The sequence below is a fragment of the Stegostoma tigrinum genome, chromosome 2 (assembly GCF_030684315.1).
Source record: "Stegostoma tigrinum isolate sSteTig4 chromosome 2, sSteTig4.hap1, whole genome shotgun sequence".
NCBI lineage: Eukaryota > Metazoa > Chordata > Chondrichthyes > Orectolobiformes > Stegostomatidae > Stegostoma > Stegostoma tigrinum.
The window spans coordinates 28,614,208-28,629,195 of record NC_081355.1 but is presented as its reverse complement, the minus strand read 5'-3'; the positions used below and the strand labels follow the sequence as shown (position 1 = coordinate 28,629,195).

The 14,988-nt window shown below is 39.4% G+C and overlaps 1 protein-coding gene across 1 annotated transcript in view; it reads right to left on the bottom strand.

The window, feature by feature from the left end:
• Window positions 1-260: 260 nt before the first annotated feature.
• tdp2b (tyrosyl-DNA phosphodiesterase 2b) overlaps window positions 261-14,988 on the bottom strand; it is a 33,325-nt gene continuing 18,597 nt past the window's right edge. Inside the window, exons 5-7 of the mRNA XM_048524468.1 lie at window positions 9,845-9,963; window positions 7,374-7,544; window positions 261-1,163 (exon numbers count right to left, since the gene is read on the bottom strand). Of these exons, the coding sequence (XP_048380425.1) occupies window positions 885-1,163; window positions 7,374-7,544; window positions 9,845-9,963 (569 nt within the window). The 3' untranslated portion in view covers window positions 261-884. The remainder of the gene's footprint in view (window positions 1,164-7,373; window positions 7,545-9,844; window positions 9,964-14,988) is intronic.

Below are 14,988 nucleotides of genomic sequence, written 5' to 3'. Positions count from 1 at the left end.
TCAGAACATCAGTTCTGAGGAACGGTGACCAGACCCGAAATGTTAACTCTGTTCTCTCCTCCACAGATGCTGCCAGACCTGCTGAGCTTTTCCAGCAACTTTGGTTTTGTTCCATCCTATACACTACTGTGCTTTGCTTTTCTATCACTTTGTATCATTGCACTATTTCAAAACAGAAAACTTGCATTTACTCATGAAAATTTTCTTGAGAAAATAAAACGCATTCTGATTTTCTTTTATAAGATTTCTTTATTCTCAACATTAGTATTAGGAACATATTTAAAAGCAAGGATTGTGTTTTATCAATTACACATTGACATTTAAGAGGACGGTGAGTTCTGCCGTCTTCATAATTTAAGATTACATTTTACATATTGCATCTTGAAGCCTTCTGCACTCTACAAGTGCACAAATGTCAAATTTCTAAGCTCTCTGAACATAGCTATAATGATAAAGAAACAAGACAGCGACCTTAAAAAGCATTCTGTCACAACGTTTTAAAAAGAAACTGCAGGGTAATTAAGTTATACTCAGCAAGGCAAGAGATGTGCTAACGAACGAAACAATTACCACTGAAAGAACTCTGCCTCAGCATTAAGCATACATAGCCTATTAGAATCTCTGCTCCAATAACACAACCTAATGCCTATGTCACCGCAGCTGAAACTTTCCTGTTTCACTAAATCGACTCCTCTGGTTCTTCAGAAGGGGATTGGAAACACAAGCGTGAACTGGCATGATCACTTTAATCAGGAAAACATGATAAGACAGCTGATCACTCAAAGTACTCTGAATAACCAAGTTATTACAGATCACCTTAGTAGAAATTTCATGTGTATTATATTCTGAGTGTTGCCTTCTACTCTACCTACCATAGCTAAGACTCACAATATGACATCAAAGTCACACAGGAGCCCCCAGTGATCACTGCAAAAACGCCCACAATCCAACTTGTCTTGTCCAACAAGGGTCATTTGTTGTGGAACTATCTGACCTTCACTGGCTGCCCTGTAAAACATACGATCAAAGCGGAGTCTGCAAGTGTACTGTGCTTTCAGGTTACTGTTAGTTTTAGTGTCCCAGGTATATCGACAATGTTCAGGTTTGTTTAAGAACTCCCAGACATCCAACACACCTTCTGGCAAACCTCCAACCTTTGTAACCTGTAAATAAAACACATGTTGAGGAAAGATGATAGGTCTCTGCAGTGCTTTAACACAAGTCACACACTGAAATGCACAAACTTTCTCCTTCAACTTCAACATCTTAGAATGAAATTGGATGCAAGCCAAGGGATTTCTAGCATGTAGTGAGGTAACAACTGACAAATTACTTTCAGCAACTCCAGCACAAAGATGCTTGGTATTTCAAAATACTCCCAAGCTAATAATTGCTCATTTTATTTACTTGTGAGTAGACATCAGAATAAAGTTTTTAAAACGTGTGCTTTGGATAGTAGCTAAGGGCTTATGGAAGCAGAGATTGTAAGTGCACTCTGTTACAAAAATTCTGAAGGACTTTTACAAAGAAAACCTAAAGATCATTCCTTGCACTCCAGTATAAAATTAAACCATATTGGTAAAACTGTTCAAAAGAAAACAGCATTATAGAAATCACAAACCGTTTAGATGTAACCGATTATAAAAGGAAAACAAAACAGAATTACACATCCACAATCACCATAGGCAATGTTTGAATTCCTGTGACACGTTTCCCCCCCGCCACCCCAAAAGGCACATTCAGGTCTTGAATTCAGAAGCAAGGAGCACTGGAAGACAGATTAGAAATGAAGATAAAACAAAAGAATGAGGCACCATACTTTGCCAGTATCTGTTAAGTCTGTTAAAAGATCAAATATTTTCATTGAACATCGGCTTTTTGGAGTTGCGATCAGCATTTTCATGATGATCTTAATTAAATGAGATTGTGCACATTGCGTATACCGACGTAATATCACTAACTACTGTCAAAATGGAAATAAATTTTAATCAAAAGGGGAAATGCACACAAATGAATACTCAGCGGATATATCACTGTGTAATGTCATAACAAGACACACACTAGGGCTGTCAGTTAACTCTTCACGTAGTAAAGTATTAAGGAATGTGGAATCTTGGCAAGTTGTTGTAATATGTCTTGTAAATGCAAATTTCTACAATTGGGCACCACTGAGGTAGAAAGTTAACGTTTAAGGTGACAGATGATGTGTAAATCAAATAGATTCTTTTGGTTTGGGTGGTTTCTAATTTAGTTTGCTACCGAAGCTCAACTCCTTCACCTAAGTGCATCATATACTTGTGTCTTGTGGATACCAGGCAAATCAAGTGATGAGACCTTGTTAAGAACTCATAGCCTCAGACCTGCTCTAGCAGAGTGAGGGCAGACAAAGGAGATGCGGAGAGTGACAGCGACAGCTCACGTGAGAGACAGACCAATCTGAATAATCAATGCTAAGCCCTTGGATGTTGATAGTGGAACTCTGAGATGATGATGCTCTGCAGCCATCAGGAGGAGCCGGTAGGCATTCACATTGGAGACCATCATTCCTTGGCACTTGTAAGACCCAAATGTTAGTTAAATTCAAGCCTTGATGCTCTCCAGATCCTGCTGCATTGGAACAGACTATTCCATTATTTGGGGAATTGCAAATTGAACTGGATCTACAATCAAACAGTGCAGAAGAGTGCCCTCAGCCCATCAAGTTTGTACCACCAAAAATATACCACCACCTACCCTGGTCCAACTTTCCCACACTAGGCCCATGGCCACGAATGCACATCAAGCACTTATTCAAGTACTTTTTAAAGGTTGTGAAGTTTCCCACCTCAACTACCCTCCAAACGAGTGCATTCCAGATCCCACCGCTCTCTTAGTTAAAGTTTTTCTTTAAATTCCCCCCCCAAACCTCTTGCATTTCACTTTAAAATGATGCCACCTTGTTACTGACCCTCTGACTAAGGAGTACCACTGCTTTCTATTCATGCTGTCCATGCCCCTCAATCTCATACACTTCTATCAGGTTCTCCCCTCAACCTTCTGTGGGGTCCAAAGAAAACAATCCAAGCTTAATCAGCCGATCTTCATAACTGAAGTGCTCCAACCCAGGCAACATTTCGGTGAACCCCTTCTGCATCACTTCTGATGTGAATAACTTCCTAAAATGTGGTGACTAGCCTCCATACAATACTCTGGCTGTGGTCTAACCAAAGTTTTGTACAGTTTCAACATGACTTCCCTGCGCTTATAATTTATGCCACAACTGATAAAAGCTAGCGTCCTGTATGTGTTATTTTTTAAAAGTCAACCCTAATAATCTGTCCTGTCAACTTCAGGGATCTGTGGACACGCACCCCTCTGAAATCTAGTGGCCTTTCATTCATCCAACACTCCCTTTACATGCTCCTTCTTCCAGCTAGGAGGGTTAAATTCCACTTGCTACTGATCTGCCCATTTTATTATACGGATACTGCAATTATCAGTGAACATGTACATTTTTGACCCCATGAAGGGCAAATGTACATGGAATTGGTTGGCTGTAGGACAACCAGAGGAATACCTTCAGTGATGTTCAAGGGCTGAGATGATCAGCCTTCAATAACCATTAGTATCTTTTTTGTGCACATGTACATCTGCAGCAAATGGAGAGGTTTAGCCAATTCCTGGTGGCATCAATTTTCTGAAGGCTCCTTGATGCAATGTTTGATCAAATGTTGCCCTAATGACAAGGACAGTTACCTCATATCTAGAATTCAGCTCTTTTATCCATTTTTGGAACAAGACTGTAATAGGGCTTGGGGCCAGGTAGCCTTGGCAAAATCCATGCTAAGTGCCAGTGAACAAGTTATCTCTCTTGAAGAGCCATTTAAGAGCACTGCTGAGGATATCTTCCATCATTTTGCTGATAATTAAGAGTGGGCTGTCAAAGTGGTAAATGACTGGATTGGACAACGGTTCTGCTTTTTGTGGACAGGATATACCTGATCATTTTTGACTTTGTCAGATAAATGCCAGTATTATAGCTGTAATGGAAAAGCCCTGCCAACAGCATGGTTAGTTATACAGCAAATATCTTCAGCACCAGAGCTAGGATATCATCAAGTACCATCTTCTCATATCATGTGGAATGAATCAAATTGGCTGAAAACTGGTATTAGGAGGTGGAAGACTTGGAACATCTCTGTGCTGTTGGCTGAAAATGACAGCAAATTCTTAGCCTATTCTTCTTCAGTAAGGTTTTGGAGTAGATTCGTACCTCGGGTTATGGGTGTCGTGGTTGGTCAGAAGATGCCTACACAAAAGCCAGGAAGATACTTCACGCCCCGACACACTCATCACGCTACCTGACATCAGGAACACATTGGAACTAATCATAAGATTCCTACAACTGCTGGGCATCAGAGTGGCACACAAACCCTCATTATTCCTACAAGAACTACTCATCCGAACCAAAGACACAGTACCAACTATGGACTGGGCCAATGTCATATATATGATTCCCTGCAGAGACTGTGACAAACAGTACATCGGACAAACAGGAAGGAAATTAACTACAAGGGCACACGAACACCAACTGGCTACAAAAAGACACGACCAATACTCACTCATCTCTATCCACATGAATAAGGAGAACCACCAATTCAACTGGGATAATGCCCAGATCCTTGGACAAGCAAAGCAGAAACAGGCACGCGAGGTTGTACAAACCTGGTACTACATGAAGAAAGCCATCAAACACATAGAACTCAAATCCATATACACTCCACTGCGAAGGAAAACCAGAAGCAAGGTAATCCAGCTCAGTGGACTTCAGAGTTTAAAAACCAGGCAGAAAAACACAGAGTTTCATCGGAGGCGGTACTGATGATGTTACCCAGCACAGTAGTGAAACAGCTGCAGAATAACAATGAACCAGCTTGGCGAGCCAACCAACCACAACACTATGCTTCTTCATTCAGATGATGGAGTCCCACATCATTGACAGAGGAGTTTCTAAAGCCACTTCCTCTCCCTTTTCATTGTTTACTGTCCACCATTGTTTATGGAATGAGGCAGAACTGCAGAGTCCTCTGATCCGAATGGTTACAGAATTGCTTAACTTTATCTATTAACCTGGCACTTTGACACCAGACATTAGTGAGGACTTTGCTAAGATGATGGAGGTGGGTGAGCCTTTATTCCTTTTAGGTCATTAAAACTTGACAGGCATGGTTAATAGATAAAGTTAAGCAATTCTGTAACCATTCGGATCAGAGGACTCTGCAGTTCTGCCTCATTCCATAAACAATGGTGGACAGTAAACAATGAAAAGGGAGAGGAAGTGGCTTTAGAAACTCCTCTGTCAATGATGTGGGACTCCATCATTAATATTACCAATTCTTATTAATATTACCAATCTTCATAGCAATTTTGATAAAGCTGCTTTGTAGTCGACAAGTCAGTTAAGGATGTAGTAACATTGTTGGCAACAATAGCAGTTATTCCCTCCGACCCCACAATTAAAACTAGTTTTATGACAATCCATATGTTCAATTACTGACATGAGTAAGTTATGATTCCAAGTTTAATTAATCACATTTAAATTCCCTCATTACAATGAAGGGATTTAACACTTGCTTCTGGATCAATAGTTTAGGTCTGTGAATAAATGGTCCAATAACATGTGATTAAGTCTGTTTACTCAGGACAAATGGCAGATGTGATGCCAAAGGCAAAAGAAGTATATAGAGAGAGCCTGAAAAAAATTCAAGACGATGAAGAATTCATAAACAAGAAAACTCAACCTTGATACAAGGAAAAAATGCATAAAGTACAACTTTGTATCAACTTCCTACATCTCTTAGAAACATGAACAATTTTTAAAAGAACCTGCTAAAGAAAATAGAGGATTTTAAATGTGGGTTCTTGGACACCTGCGAAAAAAACAACTAGGGCTTCAGAGAGGTCAACCAAGATTGGATAATGGACGTCACACCATGATTGCAAATGAACTACAATGGAGTGTTGGGATGACGCAAGGCAGACAGTGTGATATAGTATAACAGGAAATGTCTTTGTAGAAGTCATTATGAGCAACAGCAATATAATCACAAAACTACTGTATTGATATTTGTATTGTTCATCAACATGCAGCTATGAAACCATGAGAGAAAGTGATAATCAGTTGTTTATTATATTATTAAATGCAAGCGTTTCGTTCGGAAGGAATTTTACAATTTAAACTAAGTACTTCATTCTGTTTTGAATTGAGAGGGTGGCTTCCAATACGTAAGGAGATAAGAACAAGGCGTCCAAGATACAAGACCACATGTCAGATATTTTGAACAAAGGGCAGTAGGATCTTTCACGAATTGTAAGTTGTCGAATTTCACTTCTAGGATTGGTGATTGAGACAAAATCTGACAAGATGAGATTGGAGAAGTGGATGAAGGAAAAAGAACTGAAGGAAGATTGGAAGAAGCTGAGCAAAAAAGTGTTTAGATACATTTGGCTGCGTGGAAAATATCTATGGACATGGATCAGTCAGACCAATTCATCTGTTTTCATTTTGTAACTCCTTTACATCAGTCCTTCACCTGTCATGCAAATTTAAAATACACATGACGGAAGGATGGTAGGGCAGAGGCAGCAGAATTTTGCTCATGACGACTTCAAAAAGGCAATTTCATTCCACGATTCAGCTCATGGTCAAAGCAATAATGCCAGTATTTTTCTTTTGAATCAAAGTATGGACATTTCTTTTTGGTAACAAACTGAAAAGGTGCGATCCTTTTCCAAGTAGAAAAAATAAAATTCCTTTCTGGATCTTAAACTCCAGGGGAAATAGAGAAGGTTCCTTGAAAGTGGCTACAAAAATAGTGAACACTCAAGAGGCGACAAGGTAAGAGAGAGAGATGAATGAACTCAAGTTGCAGTAAGACAGTTAAGTAACAGAAGAAACCACCTCTTGGGACAAGAGCAGAATCTTTTGTGAACAGAGGTGCATTACTGAAAGGACACTTTATGCTCAGGCAATAGGGGATTAGAAGGTCACATGCTTGCATGGCTACCACGCATCTTTATGGTTTTCCCCTCCCTTTACTGCATTTCCACTCTAGTAAGTGTGGATATGGAATCTTGATTAATAGCAAAAGAGAAGGAAAAAAAAGTCAAACCTGACACAAAATAAATCAATCCAGATATCTGAATCATACAAGGGAGTAGGGAATTTCAGTGATAATGATAGATTTAGATAAACGATGATGGGAAGAGGCTCAAATGAAGCATAAACACAGTACAGGCTGGCTGGCCCCAGTGGCATGTTTCTGTACTACACATCCTATGAAAGCTGGGTATAAACTCACAAAATCCTAATGTACTTTAAGTGACACACTCACCTCTTGATCTCTCAAATTGGTGTCACCACCAAATATTACTGTGATATTTTCTGGTGCTTCTTTGATTTTCTTTAGTACAATCTCCAACTGTTTGACTCGTTCCTGTGAATGTGCTTTAGTACTCTCCAGGTGGGATGTCATTAAACAGAGTTCATTTCCTGCAATATTTACCTGTGATAAGGGGAGGTACAGAAGATATTTGTTTGACATTATCTTTCTCATTATTTCTATGAAATTGCCAGTGCAATGCTGCAATATCTCAATCTGCAATTCTGTCTCTGTCTCTTTCAGATGAAATGCACTTTAAAAGGTATTCAAAAATTATACTCCAGTATGTCGTGTAAAAGGTTCTATTCCCTTGTAACTTAATCAAATTTTTCTTCAGAAGTGGGAGTTAAGAAAGAAGATCAAACCCTCTTCAGCTACAAGGGATAGGAATCATCCATTAGCATCCAACATTATATTTTACTTGAACAACGGATAGGAGTCAGCTATTAAAATTTGCCTGGTATTGGAGTTAAGATGATGCTAGCAAGATTTAGGGAAAACTGAACTTTATCCTTTTCCTTCAAATTTGAGCAGCTGTATCATATCCCAGTGGGCACATGAGGAGTAGAGAGGAGAGGGATACCAACAAAAAAAAACTACATAGCTTTAGGAATTTCCTTTTGTTTTGTTGAAAATGCATTTCAAATTCCTTAGTTAATTGCACTCCCTAAAAAAGGTAGAGAGCGGGTAAGAGCACCCATGAAAATTTGTTCATCCTACTGCCCAGACAGGACGACTCTAAACCTTACAGAATTGTTTCAGAAAAAAAAGTGTTTTGTTTTATTCATTCACTGTATGTGGGTGTCACCAGGCCAGTATGTTGACCATTTCTAAGTAACCTCTGAAGGTGATAATGTGTTGCCTTCTTGAATCACTGAAGCCCATGTCATGTGGGTACACCCAAAATGCCATGACAGACAGATTCAAGATTTTGACCTAAGGACAGTGAAGAATGGTGATACTGCTCTAAGCCAGGATGCTGTGTGGCGTGGAGGCAAAATTGCAGGTGATGGTATACACATACATCGGCTGGCTTGGTCCTTCTAACTTCTGGTGGATTTAGGTTTTGAATGAGCTATCAAAAGGAGGCAACAGAGGGGTAGCAAGGCAGGATTTATGGTAGGGCTCACAGCAGAATCTCTACGAATTTTAGCATAGAGAACTCCTGTTTCAAACTACAGCAGCGTCCTAATAAAACAATTTTTTCTTAGCTATAATGCCATTAATGGAGGATACAAATTTGTTCATGACTGAATCCATGAACACAATGGAACAGACATGGAAATGACCAAACTAGCATCATCCTAATCTGGACTTGTGGCCAAAGGTTGCCTCTCTTAAAAACACCATGCTGTACCAATTCCCATTGACAGATTTAATTTCCCACAATGCAGCCATAGTGCAGTAACTACTTTTGCTGCCATACAGCTTTAAACAAAATCACAGAAGTTACCAAAGGTGGCGGTGAGCTGTATATAACTAGAAAGGTTCTTTTTTTTTTACTTGCCTCAGTACTTCAAAAAGAATTCACATATGCTCCCAACACCAAAGGAAAATACACATAACACAGAAGGTGATAAAGAGGCAGGTGAGCTCAGGGTCAAGAACTGCAGAGTCAAAAATGACAGTAAGTAGATGGAAATCAAAACCAGAAAAACAAAGTTTCTGGCAAACTACAAAAGAATGCCTTCAATTTTACAATAATTAGGCTGAAGGATGGAATACAATTGTAAAGAATAGAAGCTGCACCAGCTCTGTTGAACAACAATCCAGTTAGCTTCTCATCGCCAATCTTTCCGAAGACACCTACAGTTTAGCCAATACTCTTTTGAACATTACCACTGAATTTTTATCTACCACATTCTCAGGCAATGTATTCTAACTCCTAAGCATGTTTTAGGGTATTAGAGACTTTCTCCTTCATAGATTTCAACTGGCTGTCAGCAGTATACATATGAGAACTCATCTTTCATCCTACTGGATGAACGTAACAAAAGATAACACATCTGTGACTCTATAACCAGAGAAGAGATGGGACCAAAAAAAAATTCATGTTGTACAATTAAGATTACTGTACAGGCTCTGAAGTTAATGAGGTTGCTTTCTACTTTAATCCTCGGTCAGTTAAAACAATTATTGATGTAACTTTTTATTCTGCTGCGTAAATTTTGCTCAAAACATATCCTTTATATAAAAGGAACAGCAACATTCAGCCACACACATTATGCTCACCTGCCAAGAAGCTTGACCTTTAGAAGTTTTACAACATCAAAACTTAAATAGATTTCTAAAAATGTTTGTACTTCAACGTTTTGCACCCCCCAACCCCATTCCCCACACCCTCCCCAAAACAATGTGGAGTTCACATAATTTAACAATCGGTAACTTACTCTTCTGATGAAGAAGCTTTGTATCCTTCCTACCTGAACAGCAAGAAGGTTTCTCTTCATGGAAGTGGTTGGGAAAGGTGTTATTTCTTGTTTCAATAATTTCACTCGAGATTTTTTCAGCATAATGGCTGTGAAGTAGTCATCTTTATCTCCTAGACAGATAAAAATTAATTTCCAAAATTTATTTTAAAAAAAAAACTTTTCCTTCCTCTTTCCCATCCAATGAAAAGTTAATTTCACCCAAGCAATCTCCTTAATTTCAAAGCTTATAGTGATGGACTAATATTGCATCTTTAACCCAGCAAAATATCCCAGCTTCACAGCAGCGTGAAGCAAATGCTGACAATAAGCCACAGAAAAACAGAGAGAGAGATAAAGTACATTTTAAGGATTGGCATATTCAGCAAGAGGAAAATCAGCATAACATTTTAAAAAGGCAATTCCACAGCTTGTGTCATAGATAGCTGAAGGCATGACCAAGAATGGGACAATGGGAGCAGGACACATAAAACTTCAGATTTGCTTTGCTCTAAGAAAACACAAGAAATATTCAATAGTTTAGAAAGCATCTGTGGAGAGAGAAACAGATAATGTTTCAAGTTGATGAACTATGGTCAGAACTCATGGCAAAATTTGGGAACATCAGGTAGAACTTGACCAAAGGTCACATGCCTCAAACAATTTGTTTCTCATTCAACAGATACTAAATGCCCTGAGGAACATTTCCACTTATTTTTTATTAGTTTGTTCATGGAGCTATGGGCATTGCTGGCTGGGCCATCACTTTTTTCCCATCCCAGGCCTGAACAAGGTCATGTTGAGTTGCATTTTTAAACTACTGCAGTCCATGAGGCGCGGGGACATCCAAGTGCTATGAGGAATAGAGCTCCAGGGCCTTGAATGGCAGCAAAACGAGAAGGATATAGCTCCACTTGCAGAGGAACTTGCAAGTGATGTTCCAATGTATCAACTGTCCTGATCCTTCTAGATAGTAGAGGTTGTGTGTTTTGGAAGATGCTGTCAAAGGAGCCTTAATGATTTGCTGTTGAGCATTTTGTAGATGGTACACACTGCTACCTGTTTGCTAGTGATGGAGGGAGATATTTCAGATGGTGGATGGGATGCCAATCAAATTAACTGTTTTATCCTGGATGGTTTATCTTGAGGGTTGTTGGCGAAACACGGACCAAACCAAGTTGACAACATTCCATCACATTCCAACTTGTGCTCTGTAAATGATGGCCCGATTTTGGGAATCAGGAAGTGGGTTACTTACTACAGCATTCTGTCTCAAGCCCAATCCTGCTGCCCCAGCATTTTTGTGGCTAATCCAGTTCAGCATCTGACTGATAACAACCACAGGATTTCGATAGTGGGGGATTCAGTAATAGCAACGAACGCTAAGGAAAAATGATTAGATTCTCTCAGCTGGCATGATCATTGCCTGGCACTTGTTTGCTGCAAACGAGAGTTGCACTTTTCAGTCCAAACCTGAATGTTGTCCAGGTCTTGCTGCGTACCGACAAAAACTGTTTCAGTATCTCAGTCATTGTTAGTGGTGCTAAGTGTTTGCAATCAACAGTGAATGTTCCCTTACCTCTGACATAATGGCAGTGTAAAAGCCATTTATGAAGCAGCTGAAAATGACTGGGTCCAGGATACTAACAGACACTAGGACACCAAGGAGCTTCTGGGTCTGACATGACTGACCTCCAGCCAACATTTTCCTTCGTGCTAGGTATGACTTCAAACGGCGGAAAGTTCGCCTTGCCCGATTCCACTGGATGCAGTTTTGCTCAGGCTGCTTAAGACCACAACTGGTCACATGCAACCTTAAAGTCAAGGATAGTCACTCACCTCCCCTCTTGAATTCAGTTGTTTGCCCATATTTAGTTCAAGACTGTAACAATGTCACGAGTTGAGTTTCTCCGGCAATACTTAATTAAGCATCAGTGAGCAGGCTATTGCTGGGTTACTGCTGCTTAATAGCTGTTTGTTATCACTTCAGATTTCCAGGATCTGCACTTTTATTATTGTCATCCTGCACTTGTGCAGAATGAATCTCAATGGATGGTTCACAAAAACCATATACTGTACCAAGCACATTTTCATGCAATAAAAAGCTACTCAGTATTGAAATGCAGGCAAATGGGACAGTGGCTCAGTGGTTAGCACTGCTGCCTCAAAATGCCAGGGACCTAGGGTCGATTCCACCCTACAGCAACTATCTGCATGGAGTTTGCACATTCTCCCGTGTCTGCATGGGTTTCCTCCGGATGCTCCAGTTTCTTCCCGCAGTCCAAAGATGTGCAGGTTAAGTGAATTCGCCATGCTAAATTGCCCATAGCATTCAGGGATGTGTAGATTATGGGAGATGGGTTTGGGTAGGATCCTGCAAGGGTTGGTGTGGACTTGTTGGGCCAAAGGGCCTGTTTCCACACTGTAGGGATTCTACGATCTATTCTATAACCTATGAAATGTACAGCGCAGGAATAAATATGTTTTTCACTGTCAAATTCAGAGGTCTGAACAAGTATCAAAAAACCAGATTGGAGGACAAATAAAGTCCGCCATAGTCACTTGTGGATTACATTTAATTTGACTGATAAAATAATTAAGAAACGATTTAACAAAATTATCAGTTTTTCCAATGAACCTCAACATTTGTATCACTTGGTGTTGTTGGATCGACATAAAATAATGGCACTCATTCAGATGAAGACATACAAATCAGGGAGTAACCTATCAAGCCCCTCAAGCCTCTTCCACCATTTGATGAGATCATAGCTGATCTAATTATTCTTTATTCCTGCCCACTCTTGATAAGGTTTCACCCCTTGCTCATCAAGAATCCACTTCTGCCTTAAAAATATTCAAAAACTCTGTTTCTAACACCTTTTGAAGAAGAGTTCCAAAAATCCATTAACCTTGAGGGAAAACATTTCTCATGTCTCTTAAATGGGTGACCCTTATTTTTAAATAGTAGCCTCTAGCCCTAGATACTTCCGGAAGAGGAAGCATCCCCTCTGCATGCACCCTGTCAAGATCCCTCATGATCTTAGATATTTCAATGAATTTCAATTTTATTTTATTTCAATCTTACTTTTCCAAATGCCAGTAGACACAAGCCTAGACTGTCCACCACTCCCCATTCCAACTTGTAGTCTAATAAACCTTGTACAAACTACTTCAAATGCATTTCATCACATCTTACACAAGGAGATCAATACCTTACACCATGCTACAGATGCAGTCTCACTAGTGCCCCGTGCAAACAAAACATTAGCTCCGTACTTTTATAATCAATTTCCCTTGCAATAAGTAACAGTGCAATAGCTTTTCTGAAGTATTTGCTATACCTGCATACTAACCATTCACAATTAGTTTACTAAAACACACAAGTCTCTGTGCATTTCAGCTCTGCAATCTCTCATTATTTAGATAACAGGCTTTGTTTTTTCGTTCTCCCTGCCAGCAGTTTATACATATTACAGTAGTAACATGTAAGCTTCTACACCTTTGATTCAGCATAATAATATCATGCTAAAGTTCATCATCAGCAAATGCTGCACCACCAAAGACTTCTGCAGTGAAGCTATAATTTCACACTACTTTCATGCCAATCACTACATAGATTGAGAGACCAAACAGTAACCAAGGCAACAACCATTATCCTCTAATCATTTTGGGGAATAAGTGCATTCTGAAAGCTGAGATGTTTCAAATGATTTTCTATATCCTCAGGGGCACAAATAACAGGACACAACTAGAGGCAAAATGACAGGTGCCACATGAAAATTGATCCAAAAAGGTAATTTCTGAGCGCAGAAACAGCAAGTGGAAAAACGTAATTGCAGCACCTACAGAGAATAGCTCTCCTGTAAATCAACATACGCTCCAGGAAATAGTTCAGCAAGCAGTGGGAAAGTAAGGAATGTGGCTGTCAGGTCCTCAAACCCTTTCTATTATTCAGTTAGATTGTGGCTAATCCATAAGTCAGACCTGGAGAAGCAGGAACTCAGTGACAAAGTTCATAAGATTGTTGAGCTGCAAATGAATGGTTCATTTACAAAAAAATTAAAATGTTGCATTACAGGAAAGCGGATATATAATTACTATGCAAGTATTTCTCTCCTTTCTAAATTAGGTCATGGGTTCTAAACAGAAAACAAGGAATTAAAAAATTCAAATGGGCAAAATCAAATCAACAAGCAGGTTAATAGTTAGGTAAAGCTTATTTGCGCTAAGACTAAGTGCAGATTGCATATGAATGAAAGGGAGTTTGACAAACCCAAAATTGAGTGAGAGGAAGAGTAAGATATCTGATGCAAAATATAAACCAATAGTATTAAACTCTGGCTATGAGCTAAGATACAGTAGAAGCTAAATTATTCACTAAATTAAATAAATTAAACAAAGTTATTAATTAGATTAAAAACTGCATGAAGTCAACTCAGATAAAAATTGAAAACCTAATTAACTAAAGGACATAATGATGGTTACAGAAGTGAGCAAAGATGTGACAAACAAAGTATAATGTGGGGAAGTGTGCAATTGCCCATTTGACAGGATTAATCAAAAGAAGCACATCATCTAAATGGCGAAAGACAGCAGAACTCTGGAATACAGAAAGATCTGATGGCCTTGGGCATGAATCACAAAAAGTTAGAATGCAGGTTCAGCAAGCGTTATCATTTATCACCAAGGGGAACTGAATATAAAAGAAGAGGTTAGACTTCTGTTATACAGGCCAGTGGCGTAAGACCATAAGGTGTACAAGCAGAATTAAGCCCTTTGGCCCAGAGTCAGCTCCATGATAGCCAATATGTTTCTCAACCCCATTCTGCTACCTTTTCCCTGTAATTCTTAATCACCTTACTATTCAAGAACCTATCTCTGTCTTTAAAACACTCAATGACTTGGCCTCCACAGCCTACTGTGGTAATAGTTCCATACATTCACCACCCTCTGTTAAAACATTCCCCCTTCATCTCTCTTCTCACTGAGCCTGTGCCCTCAGGCCCTAGACTGTCCTACAAGCGGCAATATCTTCTCCACAGCCACTACATCCAGGCCTCTCAGTATTCCGTAAGTTTCAATCAGATCATCCCTCAATCATCTAAACTCCACTGAATCCAAATCCAGAATCCTCAACCCCTTTTCCTTTGACAAGTCTT